General features: G+C 40.9%; 1 protein-coding gene across 1 annotated transcript in view; it reads right to left on the bottom strand.

Annotated features, from left to right (window-relative positions):
• adgra1b (adhesion G protein-coupled receptor A1b) overlaps positions 1-20,474 on the bottom strand; it is a 203,785-nt gene that overhangs the window by 122,283 nt on the left and 61,028 nt on the right. The window contains exons 7-12 of the mRNA XM_080869232.1: positions 20,038-20,251; positions 6,982-7,146; positions 3,663-3,882; positions 3,086-3,235; positions 1,240-1,401; positions 672-905 (exon numbers count right to left, since the gene is read on the bottom strand). Coding sequence (XP_080725358.1) covers positions 672-905; positions 1,240-1,401; positions 3,086-3,235; positions 3,663-3,882; positions 6,982-7,146; positions 20,038-20,251 — 1,145 coding nt within the window. The remainder of the gene's footprint in view (positions 1-671; positions 906-1,239; positions 1,402-3,085; positions 3,236-3,662; positions 3,883-6,981; positions 7,147-20,037; positions 20,252-20,474) is intronic.

Genomic DNA, 20,474 nt, shown 5'->3' with positions numbered 1-20,474 from the left:
TGCAAACTGTACAAATGTTGCACAAATATGACACTACAGTGCCAGGGGAGTTGAGTGTTTTGCCTGCTGTCTGCAGATGTATAGTGCCCCATGTCTATTTCTCATTTGTGACAACCACAACTGGAGATGTAGTAGAGCTTCAGCTGATTTAAAGTGACAGGTACACAAGGCCACCTTATCCATCACTGGGGAGTGGTCGGCATTCCCTGACTCCCAAATTGCTGCCCTATTTGCAGTCCCTGCTCCCACCACAACCCCACCTATAACGAGATGATCTATAGCGCGCCAACAAACCCCAACAAAGGTGTCAGATTGCCAGGACAAATAGGCAACAACAGACTTAAGGGCAGGAGGTAATCTTTTTCACATGCTTCAAAGGCGTGGTGCAAGGGAATTCATTTTATTGTGCCCATGAGCTAGTATACAAACTGTACTCCTGTTTTCGTATTTTATTTCTGTCCTCTCTCAGAGCATCTTCCCTCCTTCTCTCACTCCTGTATTTGGACTAAGAATCAAAAATTTCAAAAGTGAATGTCTGTTTAGAAATGTTTTTTTGCTGGGAGTGAGAAAGGGAATATTTTTTTCTCCCCCCCTAGCTAACACGTCCAAGCAGCAGAAGATAGTGGCGTTATTTTAGAAAGCTTCACACCGCTTATTAACTTGCGTCTTACCTTGCTTAGCTGACTGACCGGTGAGCCACTGTTGTTGACAGTGTGGCATTTGAAGCTGAGCAACGATTCCCCCACGGCATCACGCTCTCTGCTCATGTCCTTATCAGAGTGGGAGTGGCTGTCAGGACGGGGTGAGGTGGCAGTTGAGGGGGGCTGTCGAAGGGCTGTGCAGCACAAACCGTGGAAGTTTGACGGACGGATCAGAAAGGCCTCCAGAGCTATGTTAGCAGATACCTAAGATGAGCATCCCAGGATTTAGGAGTGGGGAGAGAGAGGTAAGGGTAGGAGAGCAGCGAGGGGAGGAAAGACAATTTTATATTTTTTTAATTTAGCCACTGCTTTTATCCCCAATGACAATGGGGAGGGAAAAATAGAAGAGGAAACCAAGAAAGGAAGCAAATTATCTTTAGCTTGCTTTGTTTTCACTATCTACTTAAGCCAAATTGACTTCTCATTATTCTAAACCACGAGAAAAAAGTGAAAGCTTTGCGTCATTTAGCGCCATAAGCAACCCTTGCCCTGAGTGTGGTCTTGAGTGTGAGTATTTTTTTTTGTAGTCCAGCTATACCTTAGAAATGGCCTGATTGTCTCCAGTCAGCGCCAGGTCAGCAATTCGCTCCACACACTGGACGATTCGAGTGCACGCCCTGGCCTCATTCTGTGCCATCCACAGGATATGCTCCTCCACCAGCATCATGTTGCTGGCAATGTCTGATATATAGTCCCCCAGCTGAGGAAGCACAAGCAGACGTTTATGCAAATGGTTGCTCGCGCACACTAACACAAACTGCACTGTACGTGTACAGCACACACACACACGCACACATGCAAGGAAGAAGCAGACTCATCATGCACATCAATCATAGAACAACAGGCACATTTGTAATCTGCAGCCAGGATTGTGAGGGAGGCAATGGTGGCTTCATTCATTACAGGGAGATTTAATTTAGATTAGGAGCTCCAATGGGGCATAATTGCTTCCTAAGGATGGCAGTTCACTATTTACTTACTGTACTTTTTATTGTTGCTTCATTGGGCTGTTCTTTATTCTGTGAATGAGGGTGGTCTCGTCACCATTGTCTTAGGAATGATAAAACTCTAAGTATCTCCTAATAATATGTCCTCCCGAGTGACCTGTGTTGAATAATTGCACAAGTGAGAGCTAATATTGATTCTTTTCACTGACTAAGCCCAGCACCGTTCCCCCTCACACAACCTGACCTTCAGTGTGATGCCAGTATAACAATCCCATTGCCTCTACTAAAGAAATTCACTCAGGGTAAAAACATGACTCGCCCAAACACGAGATGCATCTTAACAATGATTCCCATTCAGGTCCAGTGCCACAATGGCCAGTGGGATATTGTATGAGGTGAGAAACATGTTACTGTGTCTTATAAGGAAGCTTCTGTGGTTTCTTGTTGGGATCTGGTGAGCAGTGGTTGTGCAGACATTCATCAGTTATGTGGTCCTAATTGCTAGTTGCAAGTCTTAATAGATACATGTTCAATTAGTAAATCATGGTCCCTGTTAGAGTCAAAAAGCTTGATAACGTAGGGTATCTTTAGAGAAGGCCTGCACTGTGATCGACAAGTCACTGACATTTCTTGGTTTTTTGGTTTTTCAGTGATATTGCTTGTCTAGTGCAAGAGCAACTAACTGATGGGTAATGTGATATGGTGTAGTCTTTAGGGTAACCTCTAGATGAGCATTAAACAAAACCTTATTCTTTCTTAGGGTGATGGAAAAATGAATGAATGAACATGTGCGCAGATCAGAATAGGAACTGCAATTAGAACTATTGAAACAACAAACAAAATACCTTCCTCTTTAGACCTAATAGCTGCTGTCTAATTGTCACTGTAGACAAGAAGAGCACGTTGCAGGTATTATATGTTTCGCAGGGTTCCCCTCCTACTGTCCTGAGTTCCCAGAAAAGTTACTTAGCAAATCAAGTTCCTCTTCTGACAGTTAGACGAGCCGATGGCATAAGCTGGCTGAGAGTGAAACGGGTCAGATATTAAAATGGAGACCTAGAAACAACATGTGTTTTCACTTTTAATAAGCACTCTTTGACAAGAGTAGGACTGGCTGATTTAAGCTAAATAACTGTCATTAAGGCCCCAGTGACTGCAGTCTAAAGACTGGCTGGTGGCAGCCCAGCAACCACCATTTGCCAAGGAAAAATGTGTATTTGCAAAACCAGTTGGTGAGTGGTTGCAGGAGGTTGCTTGCAGTCACTCACATTGGTTGCAAAGACGTACAGGTTATGCCACTGAAAACCTTGTAATTGCTTTTACAGTTCATTCACACAGCATCTTAGGGGTTTGATTCTGTTTAATTCAGTTGTAAAATATTGGGATGATTCCACTATAAATGCATTGGATGTAGTATATTTCTGTGCTTCCTCTTACATCTTTATGTTTCTCCACCAGCCTCGTTAGTCTCTCCACCAGGTGGGTGACATAAATGACATCCATGACATCGGTGAAGTGCGCCGCCCTGCTGGTGAAGGCCACCAACTGCTGTCCAAAAGGCTGAGCGTTGGTCGTATTAATAGGTATCTGGAAGAGAAATCAATATATTGTGCAGTATGCAACAATTTTCAGAGAGGACAAACATGACGGCTTGTTATAATAATTCCACAAAAACATTGCACAGTTGATAAGATGAATAAAATGAATGAAAATTTCAAGAATTTGTGTAGTTTTGCAAACTTTGTCACTTTAATGAATCCTTTGAGCAGAAGTAGACTAAAACAGCTTGCATATAAATGTTTCATACACAGATCTGGAAATACCTGCAGGCTACAGGTGAATCAAAGCAACTGGTAGTTTTCAGGGAATATGAACTTGAAATCTTGCTGTTAAGAGTAAGCTGGAAAATTTCTAAATAAGGATTGATGGACAATTAAAAAAAAAGAAACAGAATCCATAAATGAATCCTGTTTCCCAGCAGTTCTCGGCACTAGTTCTACACTAATGCTGATACCTGGGTGAGCTCATGCAGCACACGGGTCAGTTCACTGGCATAAGGGCACTGAGTATAGTCCTCCTCAGCCCACCGCCCAGCACGGTCGCAACGTCGCCACGCCTTCTTTTCTGCCCGGCTCGAGGGGTGAGGAGCGCTGCCAGATGGGTGAGGGGCAGAGCCAAAGGTGGCAGGAGCACAGGGTAGGAAGGCCAGGATGCCAGCCAGCGTCTTTGGCCACCTGCCAAAGAAATATCAGAAATATCAGGATCTACACAAGCGGCACCAGATGGCAATTTCATACTCCCTGTACTTAGGAAAGTATTAATTTGCATAAATGATTTACAGCTAGGCTTAATTATTTTGCAGATGACTCCCAGATTCTTGACTGTGAAACACGCGTCTGTCTTATTAATGACTTCTGAATTAATTTTATTTACTAACTTTATTAATGAAGTTTATTGTCTATTCACTTGGTGCAGTGAAATATTTTTTTTGTTAATCACAAAAGACATTTAAAGGTGTTGATGTCTTCTCCCCTCTGCTTGTGATGGTTTCCTCTGGCTTTAGCCCACATGTGAGTATCCAAAGACATCCACTTTTACCTCCTGTGGCTCCAGATGTGTGAAAAAATAACTTGTGTGATGTCGTCACAGTTATTTTTGATATTTTTAGTTTCTTGCAGGCACAACAGAATAAATACTCTCAAGGTGATCTTTGGAAAAGCTGGCTTTGTGGAGTGGCACAGCTTGACCCATACAAGGGCCTGAAAGTCAGGATACCTCATCCTCTACTCTGTTCTGAACTGTTTGTAACTTCCACAGCATATTGAAAGAGCGTTACAAAATCGCCTGCGTACCCCATTTAAACATGCACCACAGTGGCAGATGGAGAATGTCAGTGAAGGATTTATATTTCAAGCAGAACCTGCTCTTGCCTGTTACTCCTAAAGGGAAATTCAAATTAAGTGTTGTTCTTATGGTAATACAAAGTTCACTGAAGACTCCTCTGGAGCAAGAAATGAGACTTTCTCAATAATGTCATCAAGAACCAAGTCCTGGAGCTGCTCTACTGACCAACCTATGATAGGGGCTAGTGTGATTTTACAGTCAAATGGATCATTTCCATTTTCTGGGTAATGCCTGTTAGTGTTTCAATAAAATAAAGCTCATTAGGGTGTAAAAAGGCAGCCAAACATTCACAGTCTAGGACACTAGCCTGTATTTCGCAGATAACAAAAGAACTCCAGGTTTTGTTACTTGGCATCACCGTATATTAAAGGTATGTGTTTCTGTAGCCTTAGGACAGAGCGGCTTGTGTTCTCACATGTTGATCAATTTGTCAACAATCAAAGAAGGAGCATGTGTCTCATGTTCGTGGTTTTATGCTAGAGGCAGCATCACATTGTACTTCAGAAAATAAGCTGAAAAAATGTGTGAAAACAAACGCTTTTGACTTCATCAAAATTAAAATAAAGGAGCAGTGCTCTCAGGAGGCTAGTAATCTGTTCTGAGGGTAGAGACCTGCCATCACACTACTCCCCACCCCATTCTCTTTACCCCCACCTCTAGTCATCCACATTGCTGCTGCTGCAGCAGCTACTTAGTAATAAATGGCATTAATTTCACCCCCAACAAAAAGGGGGCTCATTTTCCAGCCCATTACTCCAATGCTCCAGCAGAAACAAAGCCTCTGTGCTTGCTGCACTAGAAGTGGGCTGTAAAGTACAGCAGCTACAAAAGAGTGTACACGACAACAGCACACCCACAAGGGAAGAGAGGTGGAGGGTGTGCGTGCATGTATGTTAACAAATACAGTTTTAACGTGGTTACATGGAGTCGAGGACAGCGAAAATGGAGTGCACAGTAGATGTGTGGCGTTTTTCTTCTGTCTATGTGAGACTTTAGTTATTCAACTTGTTCTCTGTAGTCATGATATAAATCTGGACTACAATGAGCCATAATGTGTGTAGGAGTTTTTCTATTGCACATAACAATTATTATTAAATAATATGAACTGTCCAGACTCTGCTGTACTAGTGAGCCAAACGTAGAGGAAGGCAAACCAGTTGTAAGATGAAACAAAAAAAGGCACGACACTACCTAAAACCAGACTTAAGTACCTTGACTGGGCACTCTATAGAGGGATAGCAACAGAGTGAGTTAGTTCTGTGATTAGAGTATTAATTTTTATAACATGCTATTTTATAATTGGAAATATTTCTTGTGAAATAAATAATAGTGGGGTTAAACTATTGCTTTAAATATCAGGAGACTTCCTGGTTTCAGCTTTGAAAACCAGTCCAAGCACAAGACCAAAGTACAATGTACAGGCAGATTGAAGGAAATTGTTTATTTACATAATATTTACTAGAACTTTTATTATTTATTTATTGATCAATGGTCTTTGATCAATGATCAGTGGGCTTTGATCAGTGGTTGTTGATCAATGGTCATGACAATTTTCATATTACTGATCAAGAAACTGACCTCACAGCCCATTGTTCATTCAGTGTACTGGTTTCAGTTATTGTGCAATGTACTGTTTATAAGGCTGGGGAAACCTGCAGTCAGCTGACACTCCAGAAGTCACTTGGATGAGTGACGAAACGTTTCTCCCACTGAAAACGCTACGTCCAGATGAACAGAATCAACCTTTGGGACTAACCTAGCTAGGTTAACAGTTAATAGAACTGCAAAAGCTGGTTAAGCTATAGATTATAGGTTTTTACAGTAATCAGTGTGTCAGTTAAGATGGATTTTATTATCTCTGAAAAAAGCGAGACTGACTGTTTCCAACCATATCATTTTAAATCCCAATGTAAATCCCATGTACTAATGCTGTAGAATGAGTATGTGATGATTGGTGGGAACTCTTGCTCATACCAACTATAACAAAATTCAGCTAATGGGTTATGAAGGGTGTATTTTAACACAAAACACAATTCTTTACCTAACCAGTTTTGTCCCTAGATATAGGCAAAAGCAAGTGATGCAAGTAAAAATGAATGTGGGAAAAGCAGATGTTCTGGACAGCAATCTTCTGGTTGCAGGTAAGTGCCTCCAGATACAGATATTGCTGGGGTTTATTTTTCCTCCTCACATGAGAAACATACATCGAAGGGGTATCTGCATATGTCAGAATATGTTGGTGATGGGGTATGAGAAGAAGTGGTTCCTGACCAAGCCACAACTGCACAAACACATGAAATATACCAGGTTTCTTATCCAACTCTCAAAAATACATTTACTATTATTTTGAGACCTTTTTTTCCAAATCAGCCTGTATAATAAAACTGAAAAACTAATCTGCCATTGTCTGTGGCTGCAAAGTCACTCACCTGAAGTCCCCCTTGTTGTTGGTGACTCTGTCAGCAGGGCAGTATGATGCTGACGTTTCCAGAACCACGATTTCCATTTGCTGAGAAGTGTTGCCACGGGAACTGGTCACCAGGCACTCCCAGATTCCAGCAATGGGCACATCGATGCTGGAGAGAATAACCTCGCTGGAGGAAGAGAGAAGACACGTAAAACTATGAAAATGTGTTTTTAAAATGACATATCCATGAGGGGGTTGTGTCAGTGAACCTCTTCCTATGAGATTTAGGAGAAGTTCGAAGTACCGAATTAGAGCCTAGTCGTACATTTGGGGTTAAATGTAGTTTTAGGATTAGTTTTCTCTTGCGGCTTGATTTTAGGGTGCTTTGAATTATTTTTGGATTAGACTAAGGATTAAAGTCAGTCAAAAGGCATAAAGAGTTAAGGTCATCTTAAGACGTCTGTAGAGTGCAAAGATGTGCGTGCGCTTGCGTGGTTCACCCGATCTAATTCATTCAAGGGACCTTTGTCCATATACAAGTATGTGGTAGCTTAAAACGTTGGCTGTGACTTAAGATGATCATTACTCATGCTTATCTTTCCTACTTTGTCACAGCGATTCCTATCTCAATGGAAAATGCCTGATTAAACAAAGAATGGTGAAACGGTGACAAAGAGCCAATGCAGGGCCATTTGCCAACGCGACTAATCTTGAGGATTTTACTCGTTATAAAAAAACAGAAAAGCCGCTGGAGATGGCTAAGCAATGGGAATAATCACCATGGAAATTCTACCTCCTTAAGAAATGCCAACTGTTTTATTTTCAAATACAATCCAGTTGTAGTCAAATATACACTTTGCTTTGTGTCTGTGTAAAAACCTAATGCCTTTTTTGTGTGTTAATTAAGCTGCATGTGTTCGTAATACACAGTATGCCACTGTATACCCCCACTCGGCTGCATAAAGTTTTTAAATGGGACTTAAGGAACAATGCTGCACAAATGGGAAAGTATTACAACTGACATGGAAAATCTGAAGTGACAGACTGGACAAGAAACGAAAATCTTTCAGAGTAAAGATGATTAGTGGCTGAGTGGCTCTGATGTGCGAAAGCTGTAATCCCAGAAAACATTTATCAGACGGTGTGAGGAAGGCATTTATTTCGAAAAATGAAATGCCTTCGTTTTTTTCTGCTTCTCTCACTCCTTCCTGTCATCCTTTTTGTCTCAATATGCTTATTAGCAAAATCATTTCCGGCTTCCATGCGTGTACTTCAAGAAAGTCAAAACAACCATCCCGACAACCAACACATGTAAACATATTCACACATCCCAGCCTAATACTGCAAAACAAAAACAGGACAATATCTTCTACACAGTATGAAAAACCTACAACTCTGCTTTCCCAACAAACCAAAAAGAAAGAAATATTATCTTAGAACCAGATATTCGTAGTACAGTATGTAAGTGAAATAACTAGTTAAAATACCAGTATAGTTTGGTTAAGTTTTTTTTATTCAATTTACTAGAACAAATAGAAAGACTGGCATTGATGTGGACATATAAGTAAAGCTCAGAATAGCTCATAAAGTTAGTTTTACAATTCAGAAGCCCACTCATTACCACATCAAACTGTAGAATTAGTTTTGAAATTTCCCACACATGAAATAAAAGACGTACCATTTTAATTAGTTATCTGCAGAAATAACTAGGAATCAATGCATACTAGCTTTTAGTATTTGTGCTAAGCTAAGCTAAATAAAAGATAGCTTGACTATCCGATAAAAGGATTATCACAAATTGTTAAGGGATGAGTGTGATGGAGGGTTTTACACAACCCACATGCTTTTAGAGTAAACTTAAGGTTGAAAAACAAGCTTATATTTTAGATTAACTAAGACCAAAAATGTGCTGGAAAAGTAAGCAGTAAAAAGTTTAAGAAGTTACTGTCCATATCGATAAAATCCCTCAACTTAAAGCATGTGTATGTATCCTTCTGTGTTAAATCTGTACCACAGGTATGAAGGCCCCGTGTCATAAACCCTTTGGAAACCCTGTGCCGTAACCTGAGGTGTATACCTTCCTAGAAATATAACTACACATCACCACTGATGCAGCCCACACAGATAATAAACACTGGCAATAGTCTGCCTCTTGTGTAGACTACAGTCATTGGCTCTGCATAGACTAATGCCAAAGTATAAATTAAGCAATTAGCTTATTAAGTAGTCAGTAAGCTTAAGAAGTCCAGGTACAGTAATTTCTCTCTTTTTCCAGTTAGCTTAGCCAAGTGAATACTTAACATTTTATTTAACTTTACCTGATTAGTGACAAATCCACAGTTGTGCACATACAGTACCAGTTGGAGTGGTTTTCAAAAAATCTTACAAAAACATATGGCACATGCTGCTTGAACATATCCTTTATTAGACTGGTTACTTGACAGCTGACAAGCTGTCACTGGGTTTCATTTTCACACTAAAAGCAAACATTTGCATAGAGCTGTGAATTTTGTTTGAAACAAAAAACAAACAGGTGTGAATGAACCACAAAACATATTTAAATAATAGTAAACTAGCAAGAGTCTGACTTGTGTTTAACATATGAACTGCTAATGCAAATAAATTGAAATGTGGAGACCATGCATTAAAATGCAAAATCAGTTCATCAGTTAAATGAGCTATTACTGAAATGAAATCTTTCTACTTTGTGATCTGAATCTACTACAGAGGTGATGCGATCATACAGTAACGTTTCCAAATGAAAACATATTGTACTTTCATGTGAACTTATCTCCACTGCTACTTGTTTAGAAAGAGGAGGAAGTTCAGTGAATGCTGTTAACATTTCCAACATATGACTTTGCTCCAATGGCTTTCTGTGAGCAAGATATGGAAATGAATAAAATGAGTCCTGATTTCATCTTCTGTGTTCCACTGAAGCTCCCCTTTCTGATTGCTTTTCTAAGACACCCTAAATCAGATTTGAACGCTTGACTGAGATGATGACATTCTGGGCTACAAAACAAATGTGTAGGCCTGTGCCTGGCTCTTTGTTTTTGTGCAAGTGTAAATATGTATGGTGGCATTTTGTGAGCAAAAGTACATTTTCAGTTGTCTGAAAAGGACCTATTTTTTGCCTTGTACTGTCATTATGACAGATCTTCTTACACATACAGTAAGAATGTTTGCATGCCTTACTGAACCTTACTCCAGGAATAACATACTCCCCAACATGACTGCGATGATTTTACATGCTTATTCTGTCTGACACAGTGCAAAAACCTCACATTTTCAATCACCCTCTCTCTCCCCATGTCTCTTCTCCAGCCCCACTTAAACGTAAATGAAGCCCTGTGGAACAAAAAGGATGTTGTGTTAAACTTTGGATGGGCTCTCCATTAAAACCTTCTTGGCACAGTCAAGCCTGTCTTCACAGTACAACAGTTACACAGCATACAACAATGAGGACATGGTGTCTGGAAACTCAATATAAACAGATAATATAGATAAAATATTAGGAGGTATTTTGAAAGACTAAATCCATAGACCAAGTCAAGCTTCTCAGGCTACTTGCACAGGACCTGTATTAAACGGCGGCTGCAGTAATTCACAGATTACTCATCAAACTCTGTGGTGGTTACATTTTGTTTTTACACAGGATAATGAAACGGGAAACTCTTGCTGTCTGTAAACCCAAAGTTTAGTAAATTGTTTATCGATTTAGCAACGGAGATGCGAAGAGACCCGAGTATTCCAGACCTTCTTCTGTGGCGTATTAGAGTGAAAAAAGTAATATACAATTTGCACAGGATAGCGTCCTCATTTCACCCAAAACTCTCTTCTCCCATCCTCCACTTCATCTTGTCCAATACCTCCTCCAGTTTCCATAGGAACCTTTTAATGACTGGGATCACCTGCTCCTGTTGCTCATGCCGTTGTATTTACTTAAAGAATACGTTTTGTACTCATTTCACGCTTCACTTTCATTTTTTGGTTTTAAGGGAGTAGCTTTGTTTGATTTACAATTCAACCTAATTTCTACTTATCTTAGACCCTCTGTGCAGCTCTATCATCATCCACTATATGAAGGCAGTTGTCTTGTGCTCCCTTTATGTTTACCTTCCTCTGATTGGCTACCCATCCTAAGCAGAAGGTCTGAATAGGCGGAGCTGCTGTGCTTGTGACCAAATACCATTTTTTTCCCTGTCTTTCATCGTCAAACAATTTTGTCAATAGTGTCTAAAAATTAGTCGAACCAGGCAGCGCTAGTGTGATCTATAATGAATTAAGTAATTAGTGAATTACAAATTAATAATAATTTTATAATGTTTAATTTAATTTACAGTGTATCAAATGTATAATCTATAGTAGTGAGTAGAATCCCTGCCCTGGTAAATGGTGTCGTTCTTTGCATTTATACTTTAACTTTTTTTTTTTAGGTCAGCACGGTGGCACGGTGGTTAGCACTGTTGACGCACAGCAAGAAGGTCCTGAGTTCAATTCCACCATCAGGCCGGGGTCTTTCTGTGTGGAGTTTGCATGTTCTCCCCGTGTTTGCGTGGGTTCTCTCCGGGTACTCCGGCTTCCTCCCATCGTCCAAAGACATAGTTTATGGGGATAGGTTAATTGGATAATCCAAATTGCCACTAGGTGTAAATGTGAGTGCGAATGGTTGTCTCTCCCTGTGTGTTGGCCCTGCGACAGACTGGCGACCTGTCCAGGGTGTACCCCGCCTCTCGCCCTATGACAGCTGGGATAGGCTCCAGCGCCCCCCGCGACCCTGAAAAGGATAAGCGGAAGCGAATGGCTGGATGAAATATAGTATTTTTGGATATCATTCCTTATATATATTATGTCAACATAGACAATAAAACAAAGTTCTAATAGTATTAATGTCATTTTGACATTCAGATCAATCTATTTACCTTGAAGGAGAGGTCAGAGGTCAAATGTGACATGATATTTTGAATCTTTGTCCAGTACTTTTCATGTGTTAGCAAGTTATAAGGCTTATTTTTAAAATTTGCCCAGTAAATCTTTAAATAGATCAGGGGAGCCTCGTGGATATAACCCAGATTTCACCAGATTGTTAACATGACCTTGCTCTAAACCCTTATAAAGTTTTATCAGAATCAAGCTATTGTGTTTACAGACAAAAAAAAGTAAAAAAAAAAAAAAAACCCTGCTAGTGTGGCGTCAATAATAACCCTATCAGGAATGTTTACACAATAGGTGTCACTGCAGCACACAAACCAAAACAGATCAGTGTGATAGCAGTTCCTCTAAATTAGAGCGTCTCTCTCTCTCTCTATCTCTAGACATGAATAGTGCGCAGAGGGGACAGTTACATCACTGTTGAACAAATGCCAAATCTCTGAATGCTGGGAAATACAGAGGGAAATACCCCCACCCCCATACACAAAACCTCCCACCCTTACCTCTCCTTTTCCTCCTCCTTCTCCCTCCCTCCGTCCCCCCCTCCCGACAACTTCGCTGATGATCACTAACATCCCTGGTGAGCTGCTGCACCCAGAAAAAAAAAGAAAAAAACAGAGAGAAAGAAGAGCAGGGAAACCATGGAGCAGCCTGTTTAGTTTTCAGGGAGGGGAAAAAGGTCATTTTCACATAATGAACATATGAAGAAATCACACCACTTAGTGAAAATCAATAGGGCAGAGGCACACAAGCTGCAGAAAGCACTGACCTACATCCTCAGTAATACTGCACTATTGTACAGCAGCTCCCAAAGGACTCATTAAGAACATTTATGCTTGTGCATTGATATTTAACACTTTGTTTACACAATGTTGCTTATGAGACTGCAAAGTTTCAATCTGTCCCACCTCAACTCAGCTATGTAGGAAATATTCCAAAAGAGCATCGTTTGTGAATTTGCGTCAACTGATTTTGTCAATTTTTAAATGCCTAAACGAGTATATGTGTGCAACCATGGTATGCACACACACACACACACGGTGGCATATTTCACAGATACTACTCCCACTGTAGCAGCTTCCATCAAATTAGCTCCATGTCTTAAACCACTCGATGCACTACACTATATAATGTGGACTATAAATAATTTACACCTCGTGTTATCGTTGTTTCACTTCATCCAATGTAACTAAGAGCTTTTATTTTTCTTTATTGAGTGAAACTGGCAAGCAGTAAAGTGATGAACCCAGAGGTAAAACCCTACAGTATGTGTGGACATAATCACATTTGGTCTCCTTATCAACTGACGCTGCACAAAAGCTCGTAAACAAATGGTGAAATTAGGGTTGCCAACCGTCCCTTAAAATACGGAATCGTCCCGTATTTCGAAACAAAAGTACACGTCCCGTATAAGGGACGCACTTTGTCCCGTAATACAGTGAGAATCAAAAGTAGTCTATAAATGTTAATGGAATTAACGCTTTGTTTGAAAACATAATTCCCAGCCCCTCTCCTGCTTTGTGACCAATGAGCTGACACCACACTTATGACAATTCGAGTATGACAATTCAGATTACCGTGCATCTCATTGGTCGAGGAAAGGTCGCTTACGGAGAAAATACCGGAAAACAACAGATGACCACAACAAGAAGCATGGCCAACAGGGGAACAAACGCCGACTCTGCGGTGCAAGTCTCGGATGACAGTACACCTAAAGCTGGGCAGACACTGTGCGATTTTTTTCAGTCACGTTATTCAGCTCCTGCTCAAACTGCACGATTGACTCGCAGGGGTTAGACGTTGGTAGGTCACGATGCTGGGTCTCACACTATACCGCCCGATGCTCTGATGCGACCTGAGTGCTCACACTGTGCCTCCATAACATGAAGGTTATAACAGAAAATCTGTTGCTCTCCCTCTCTCTCTCTGTCTTTCACTCACACAGACACACACACCACCATCAACTTTGCTAAATTGCTAAATTGAAAAACATTGATCAGGCAGCTGTGATTGAGCAGCAATGTAAATCCAACTATTTTCACGGTTGTTGTGGTCGTGATAATTTTGTGATGCCACATCGAAAAGGCTCGGATGAGCTTTCCAAAGTTCTACAAGTTGTGCCTCCATCGCTTGTGTCCAGATCACACGCTGCACAGCCGTGCTGCGCCGTCTTTTTCACCAACGTTTACGTGTTTGCGCGTGAGCAGTGTGAGCGCCTGTGGTGACACCCTCACGAGCGATTGATGATCGGGAGCTGGTCGTGAGGTGTTAATCACTTCTCGTTACCCCACGTATACTACACGACGCACGATGAAGGCCAAAATCGGTCCGATCACTCAAAAATCGGCTCAAAATGGGCCAAAAATCGCACAGTGTGAGCCCAGCGTTAGAGCAGCAATGTTTGTTCCCCTCAGAGAAAGGGAAGAATGGGAAAAGGAAAACACCTGGCTGGAAAAAGTTAATATGGGCATGTGCAGTGAATATCAGCGCTATGTGGCCAGAAGTGTGATAATATAATTTATTTTGTGTAATAAACAACTGCAAGGATAGATGATTACAACAAATTGATGACTAATACATAAAAGTAATACATAGATGAATAATGATGATGAGTTAAGGTGCGTAATCATGGGAACAAGCGGGTTTACAAACAGGAGCAGCTGATTAGCATTAGAAAAGCTGAAATAATACCTCAACTGAAGCCAATTGTACTAAATGCACTAAATGTGCACTGTTACAAGAATGTTTTTCTTTCTATTGTTTTCTATTATTTTAAGTTAAGCAGGACAGAGTGCTTTTAAAGAAAGATTTACTTATATTCTCAAAAGTTAAGCATGACAGGCTTCTGTTTAAGAAAGAGACCTGTTTTACTGTGTTAATGTTGTCATTTTGAGCTAAAAATAAATGGCTAAATGATCATTTGTTTCACATGTGTTCATATCACAAAGAATAGAATATGCATCTACTTAAATCAACTTCAAGTCAAATGGTTAAAAAAATAATTTCACACACAAAAAAAGAGCTAGAAAATTCACCACACTGGGAAGGGTGAAGACAACTGGGTCGCCCGGCCCTGGCCACGAGGTGTCCCTTATTTATTTTTCAGGGAGTTGGCAACCCTAGGTGAAATCCAGCGCGGAAAACAAAGGAGAGAAAAAAAAAAAGCTACCAAAAAAGAAACAGAGACAGAAATTTAAGGAAAACACTGCAGAATGCAATAAGAGAGGAAAGAGATGCTGGTAATAGCAGAAAGAAATTAAAGTTTATGCGCAACAAAATGGAAAAAGAGCTTTCAGAGAGATCACCATTAGAAACACTTTGCCTTCAGTAATGCATCCACATCAGGTTTTGTGTAAGATTAGCCTGATTAAAAATGGAGAGGATTAAGGAAGATACATCCAAAGTGTCTGCTGTTGCTAGCTACAGGGCTCTGAAATGTTTGATTAATGAAACATGAATCCCAGGCTGATCCCACTGCTGCTGCTAGCATAGCTAACACTGGGAGTTTGGCCTGACACCATTACTCAGCAGGAGTTTGACCCACGTCGCAGAACCACCAGGCCTCATGGGGCCCGTTTCTTTGCTGCTATTCACTGTGAGCAATGTAAATGGCTTCACTTATCGGCCCACCTGCTCTAGCAAATGAGAGGCCATGATGACATGGCACAGCATGAAATGAGAGGGAGCTGATAGATACAAAAAAGAAAAAACAGAAAACAAAAAAACCAAACACTTTTCATAATGTTATGCCCGTTTCAATAAGCAAAACACCCTGTCAGGCTTTGAATGTCTACACTGGCTGCCTGCCTGACACTGCCTAAAGCAGGATAAAGCAGAATTTAGATGAGAAAATAGCCGCAAAACATTTTGGGTTCACCTTCAAAGAGGTCACTTCACTGAGGCTTTGGCATCTCTGCTCACACTGCTGCAACGCTGTGCAACAAATCCAGATGAGGGCTTTAAGCTACGCGCTAAATCCTGTGTATTCAGTCTTTCCCCTCTGATGGGGCATGCAGGGCGAAGCTCACTGACTCAGAAGACATTTATCCAAGGTGAACGACATCAACACGGCCTGCGATGACTAATATCTTGTCCACTGTGCTTAAATAAGCATCGACTGCATCTGGCATGTCAAAGGTCAAAACATCAGTTAAATTTTTTCTTTTTCTTTTTTTTAACAAAAATTTTGCAGGGCTGATGAAGTCAAAGCACTAATTTTCCTCCCTCCCTCCCTCCCACACACACACACACACACACGCACACTGTTCTCTCAGCACTCCACTTTAAGATACAGCAAAGGGTGAAGGGTGAAGTTCAGCCCATGCACAGCAGATTGTTTTTGTTGGCCCAAGCTCTGTTATTCACTCATCCGCTATGGAACTAATGTCTGCTTTTTGTAGGTTTTCTACATGAGGGAGACACTCTCAGGTGCCAAGAGAAACATGACCTAAATAGGTTCCACTTGGAGTAGAAAATTACATTATTTGTGTATACTGGGATAAGAGTGGTGCGTAATTGCAAATGGGGCCCTAATCAGAATGGGAGTGTTGGGAAATTCATCGGGATACTGTGCTGGAAAAGAAAGACAAAGTTTTGAGGAGAGGGAGATGGGTTCATGTAGTCTACAGTGATATGGCTGATGAAGCAGAAGGCTGGATGAGACACTGACAGACGTCACCAGTCTGTACACAACCATAATAGAGGGTTTGTTACATAAGGTGTTTGGACCCCCGAATATGCATAATGAGGGCTGAGTGAGCCTAAATCTCACTGTCTCCAGTGAGTTTTCTTTCTCATGACATCAAATGGTGAAAGTTGTACTCAGACTCTTTACTTTAAGCTACTGTTTGCAAAGAATGTTTTGGATTATGGCAGAATGATGTATAACAGCAGGAACAGGAATACAAATAATGTGTAGTTATTATATTTAATAACCATAATCGATCTGATCTTAATCTGAGCTCACAAATCAAAAGTTGGAGATCAAAACTGTAGATTAAATTCAATCAAATTGAAAATAAAATGAAAATATCGGGGACGTGGAAAATAAGATATTGAAATATGATAAATTTGTAAAAAATCAGTACATTCTCTTCACTATTATAAAAAAAATAATGATTATACATTATTATTCTTTCTGGACTTAACTGCAGATTAATCAGCTGTAAAGAAATCATTCACATATTTTTAGCTTGAAAAGATATTGCAATATCATTACTCACCTGGCTTGTTTACACATATATAAGAAACAGTGATTTAGATTGTGTCATGTGCCATGTGTACCACTGTGTATAGCACTCCCTCTTTCTTTAACAACAGTATATGAATGTCTGGGACGTGAGGAGAGCAGCTGCTGGACTTCTATATGCTCAACAGTCCCGGATCTTCTTCATCATATTTTTCATATCATAACGCGCCAAATGTTTTCAGCTGGTGAAAACTGCAGACAGGCCCATTCAGCATTTGGACTCTTCTACTATGGAGCTATACTGAGTTAATAGATTCAGTATGAGGTTTAGCATGGTCTTGCTAAAATATGCAAGGCATCACTTATAAAAAACCTCATCTGGATGGACGCATGTGCTGCTCTAAACCTGTAGAACTGTTCAGCATTGATGGTGCCTTTCCAGATGTGCAAGCCGACAATTTCATAGCTGCTAATTCACCCCTATACCATCAGAGAATGGTATATGGGTGCTCCTTCTCCAGGCTCTTCAAAAACAATTTCAAAATTCTGATTTCTGACCACAGAACAGTTTTCTACTTTGTCTCAGTCCATTTTAAACAAACTTTAGCCCATAGAACACGGTAGTGTTTCTGGATCATGTTCCCATATGGCTTTTTCTTTGCATCACAGAGCTTTAACCTGTATTTGTGGATGGCATGCAAACTGTGATTTCTGTAACTGTTTATGAACCCATGCTGTGATTTCCATAATAGAATAATGCCACTTTTTAATGCTGTGCTGCCTTAAATTGAATTAATGCCATTGAACCGCACTTTTGTGATGTAGTTGTTTTGCAGACTGGTGAACCTCTGCCCATCTTTAATTCTAAGAACATCTGCCTCTCTAAGACCCCCTTTTTATACCCCAACGTATTGTTGATGAGTTTCAAAATGTTCCTCCAGCTGTTACTGTTTAGTGCCATTTACTTTTCCAGCCTGTCGCAATTGGGTTTGTACTTAATACCCAACTGATGCTCCCATCTTTATCAACAAGACAGGACTGAGCTATCGCAGCAGCTGCACTAGTCACCGTACTCAACGTGTAGTTTTTGCTGCGCCGTGTCATGTCTTGCATGTGTAATGCATGTGGGCATCCTTCTTCTTTTAAGTGTATCCCTCACCCTTCACTTCTTGAAGAATTACAACCTACGCTACCTACACAGTTTAGCATTGCAGTACTTCCACTGTCCCCTTTGTTACACTATTAGAAAAAGTTACTGCATATTAGATTATCTGTATGTACATGCAGTTCAGTTGGAAACAAGTGCCTGAGGGTCGATCTTTATTGCAGTTTTCAGTGTTGTAGCAATGCAGAGGCATAGGGACAACTGGATAAAGAGGAGACATTCTGGAGAAAACTCTAAAAAAAGAAAAGTGATGCTGATGCTGAGGTTTATTTTGAGCTGTTATAGCTATCATTTAGAAGCCCACCAAGTCCAGTATGCCTCCAGCATCAGTGTAAATGAATAAAGGGCTGTGATGTTGTCACAATTGGCACAAGTGACAACCGTTGCGGTGACCACAAATGAGGCTTAAGGAACATTTAAGACTGGTGATTAATTTTACTAGTTAATATGCTAGTAGGTAGTTAAATCCATAATGCATTACAATTTTAAGCTGATTATACAGTATTTGGCATGTAAAATCTTAATCTGCAATACAAGCTGCACGAGCTGCCAAATAGTGTTTAGCGGATAAAAAAAAAAAGTACAATATTTCTTGTTAAATTGTAATTAAGAACATATAAAGCAGGATGATGTCAAACTATTCAGGCTCAAGGACCTCGGAAATGTGCCAGTATTTGGTAGCACTTCCCTGTTACGACTGTAAGCACTGAGAAGAGAGTGACAAAGTATTGTATTGATTGAAACCTTGATTGAAATTAACCTAAAACATTCATCATCACTGAGACACAAAGACACCAATACATCACTAAAAGCACCCACACTACCTTTAATCTAATTATGCCACCACAGGAATCACCGAGAACGATTATTCACCACTGAGTTAATTTTACATAATAAAAGCAAATAAACCCCACTGACTATCAGTGGTATTTGCAGCAGGGGAAACGGTATACCTTCCCAGTAATGGAGCGGAAAAGTAGCTGGTGCTGCTGCTGCCAAACACACCACACAACAAGAGGCGTTCTGGCCCCGTTAACACAGGGAAACATATTTCTGTCAGCACTCCATCAATATTTATGTTAGAGAGGCCAAGTAAGAAAAAGGCAGCAGTTAAAGCAATCGGCAGCAATGTGTTCTTGTGTCTGAGCCCTGTTGCCACGGCATTATGTCAAAAACATTAACTGTAACACACAAACAGAGGAGTGCGTGAGCACGCCCATGACACAAAGCAGGCCAGCGCTAAGGCAGCAAAGATGGGAATAGGACCGAGGTTTTAGGCAACGTCTTATATCAAAAAATAAACATTTTTAAAAATGCACAAAAGCTAGTGTTGCTGCTTTAATTTATCACTGCAATTATGATTCAGCATCTGTTCCTCTTAGCGTGTAAACAGCTAGTGCTCGGGGAGCGGCTGGACGGCCAACCTCTAGAGACGGGCCGCGGATTGCTCTGAGGTGTTGGCACCGTGCCAAGCCAATTTTGCCCTGTCCTTTCAGATCCTTATCAAGGGCGGTAATAACAAAAGGTAAATCACAGCCTCTATGAGTGAGTGAGAGAGCGCGTGTGTGTTTCCGCACGCATATTTTACATCTGTTCCCGTGGAAGTGGCTGTGCTGCATGAGTAAACGCATGCATATTCTGACGAAACTCCTCATGCATCAGCATATTTGTATGTGGATTTTGACTGCGTGGGCTTAGTCGGGCTCTGACTGTGTGCATGTGGGTCAGTGCAACAGGGCAGTCAACAGCTAATCAGACATTAGATGCACTCCCCTATCCTTTGTGCACACCTTGTGAGCAGGCAGCAGTCGTGAATGAGGGTTTCTTCCACGTAGATGCCTCGGTCTTCCTGCGTGGTCACGATGTGCCCGTTATGACGCCACAGCAGCTCCACTGATGGGTCCAAGTAGGAAGCGGTGCACTGCAGGGGGAGGCAGTCACCATGGAAAACAAGCTGCCTCCGGGAGGGGATGAGCTGAAACAGGGGCATCTCCAAAGGTCCATCTGGAACACGAAGAAGATTTAAAGCAGAATGGTTATGTTGTAAAGCTTCCTTTAGCTTCTTTGAGACAGGAAAAAAGCCAGAATGGAGATTTTCGGGGAATGGAAGTTCTACAGACTCAGCATCACATATGGATTCAAATCAGGCATCAGGTCTTTCCACATATTCCACCACAAGCACAAGCATTCTTCTCGGGAAAACCAAACACGCATGCTCCTTAAAATA

Source organism: Rhamphochromis sp. 'chilingali' (assembly GCF_963969265.1).
Source record: "Rhamphochromis sp. 'chilingali' genome assembly, chromosome: 20".
In the NCBI taxonomy this organism is placed as follows: Eukaryota; Metazoa; Chordata; class Actinopteri; order Cichliformes; family Cichlidae; genus Rhamphochromis; species Rhamphochromis sp. 'chilingali'.
This window is presented reverse-complemented; position numbering and strand designations above follow the sequence as displayed.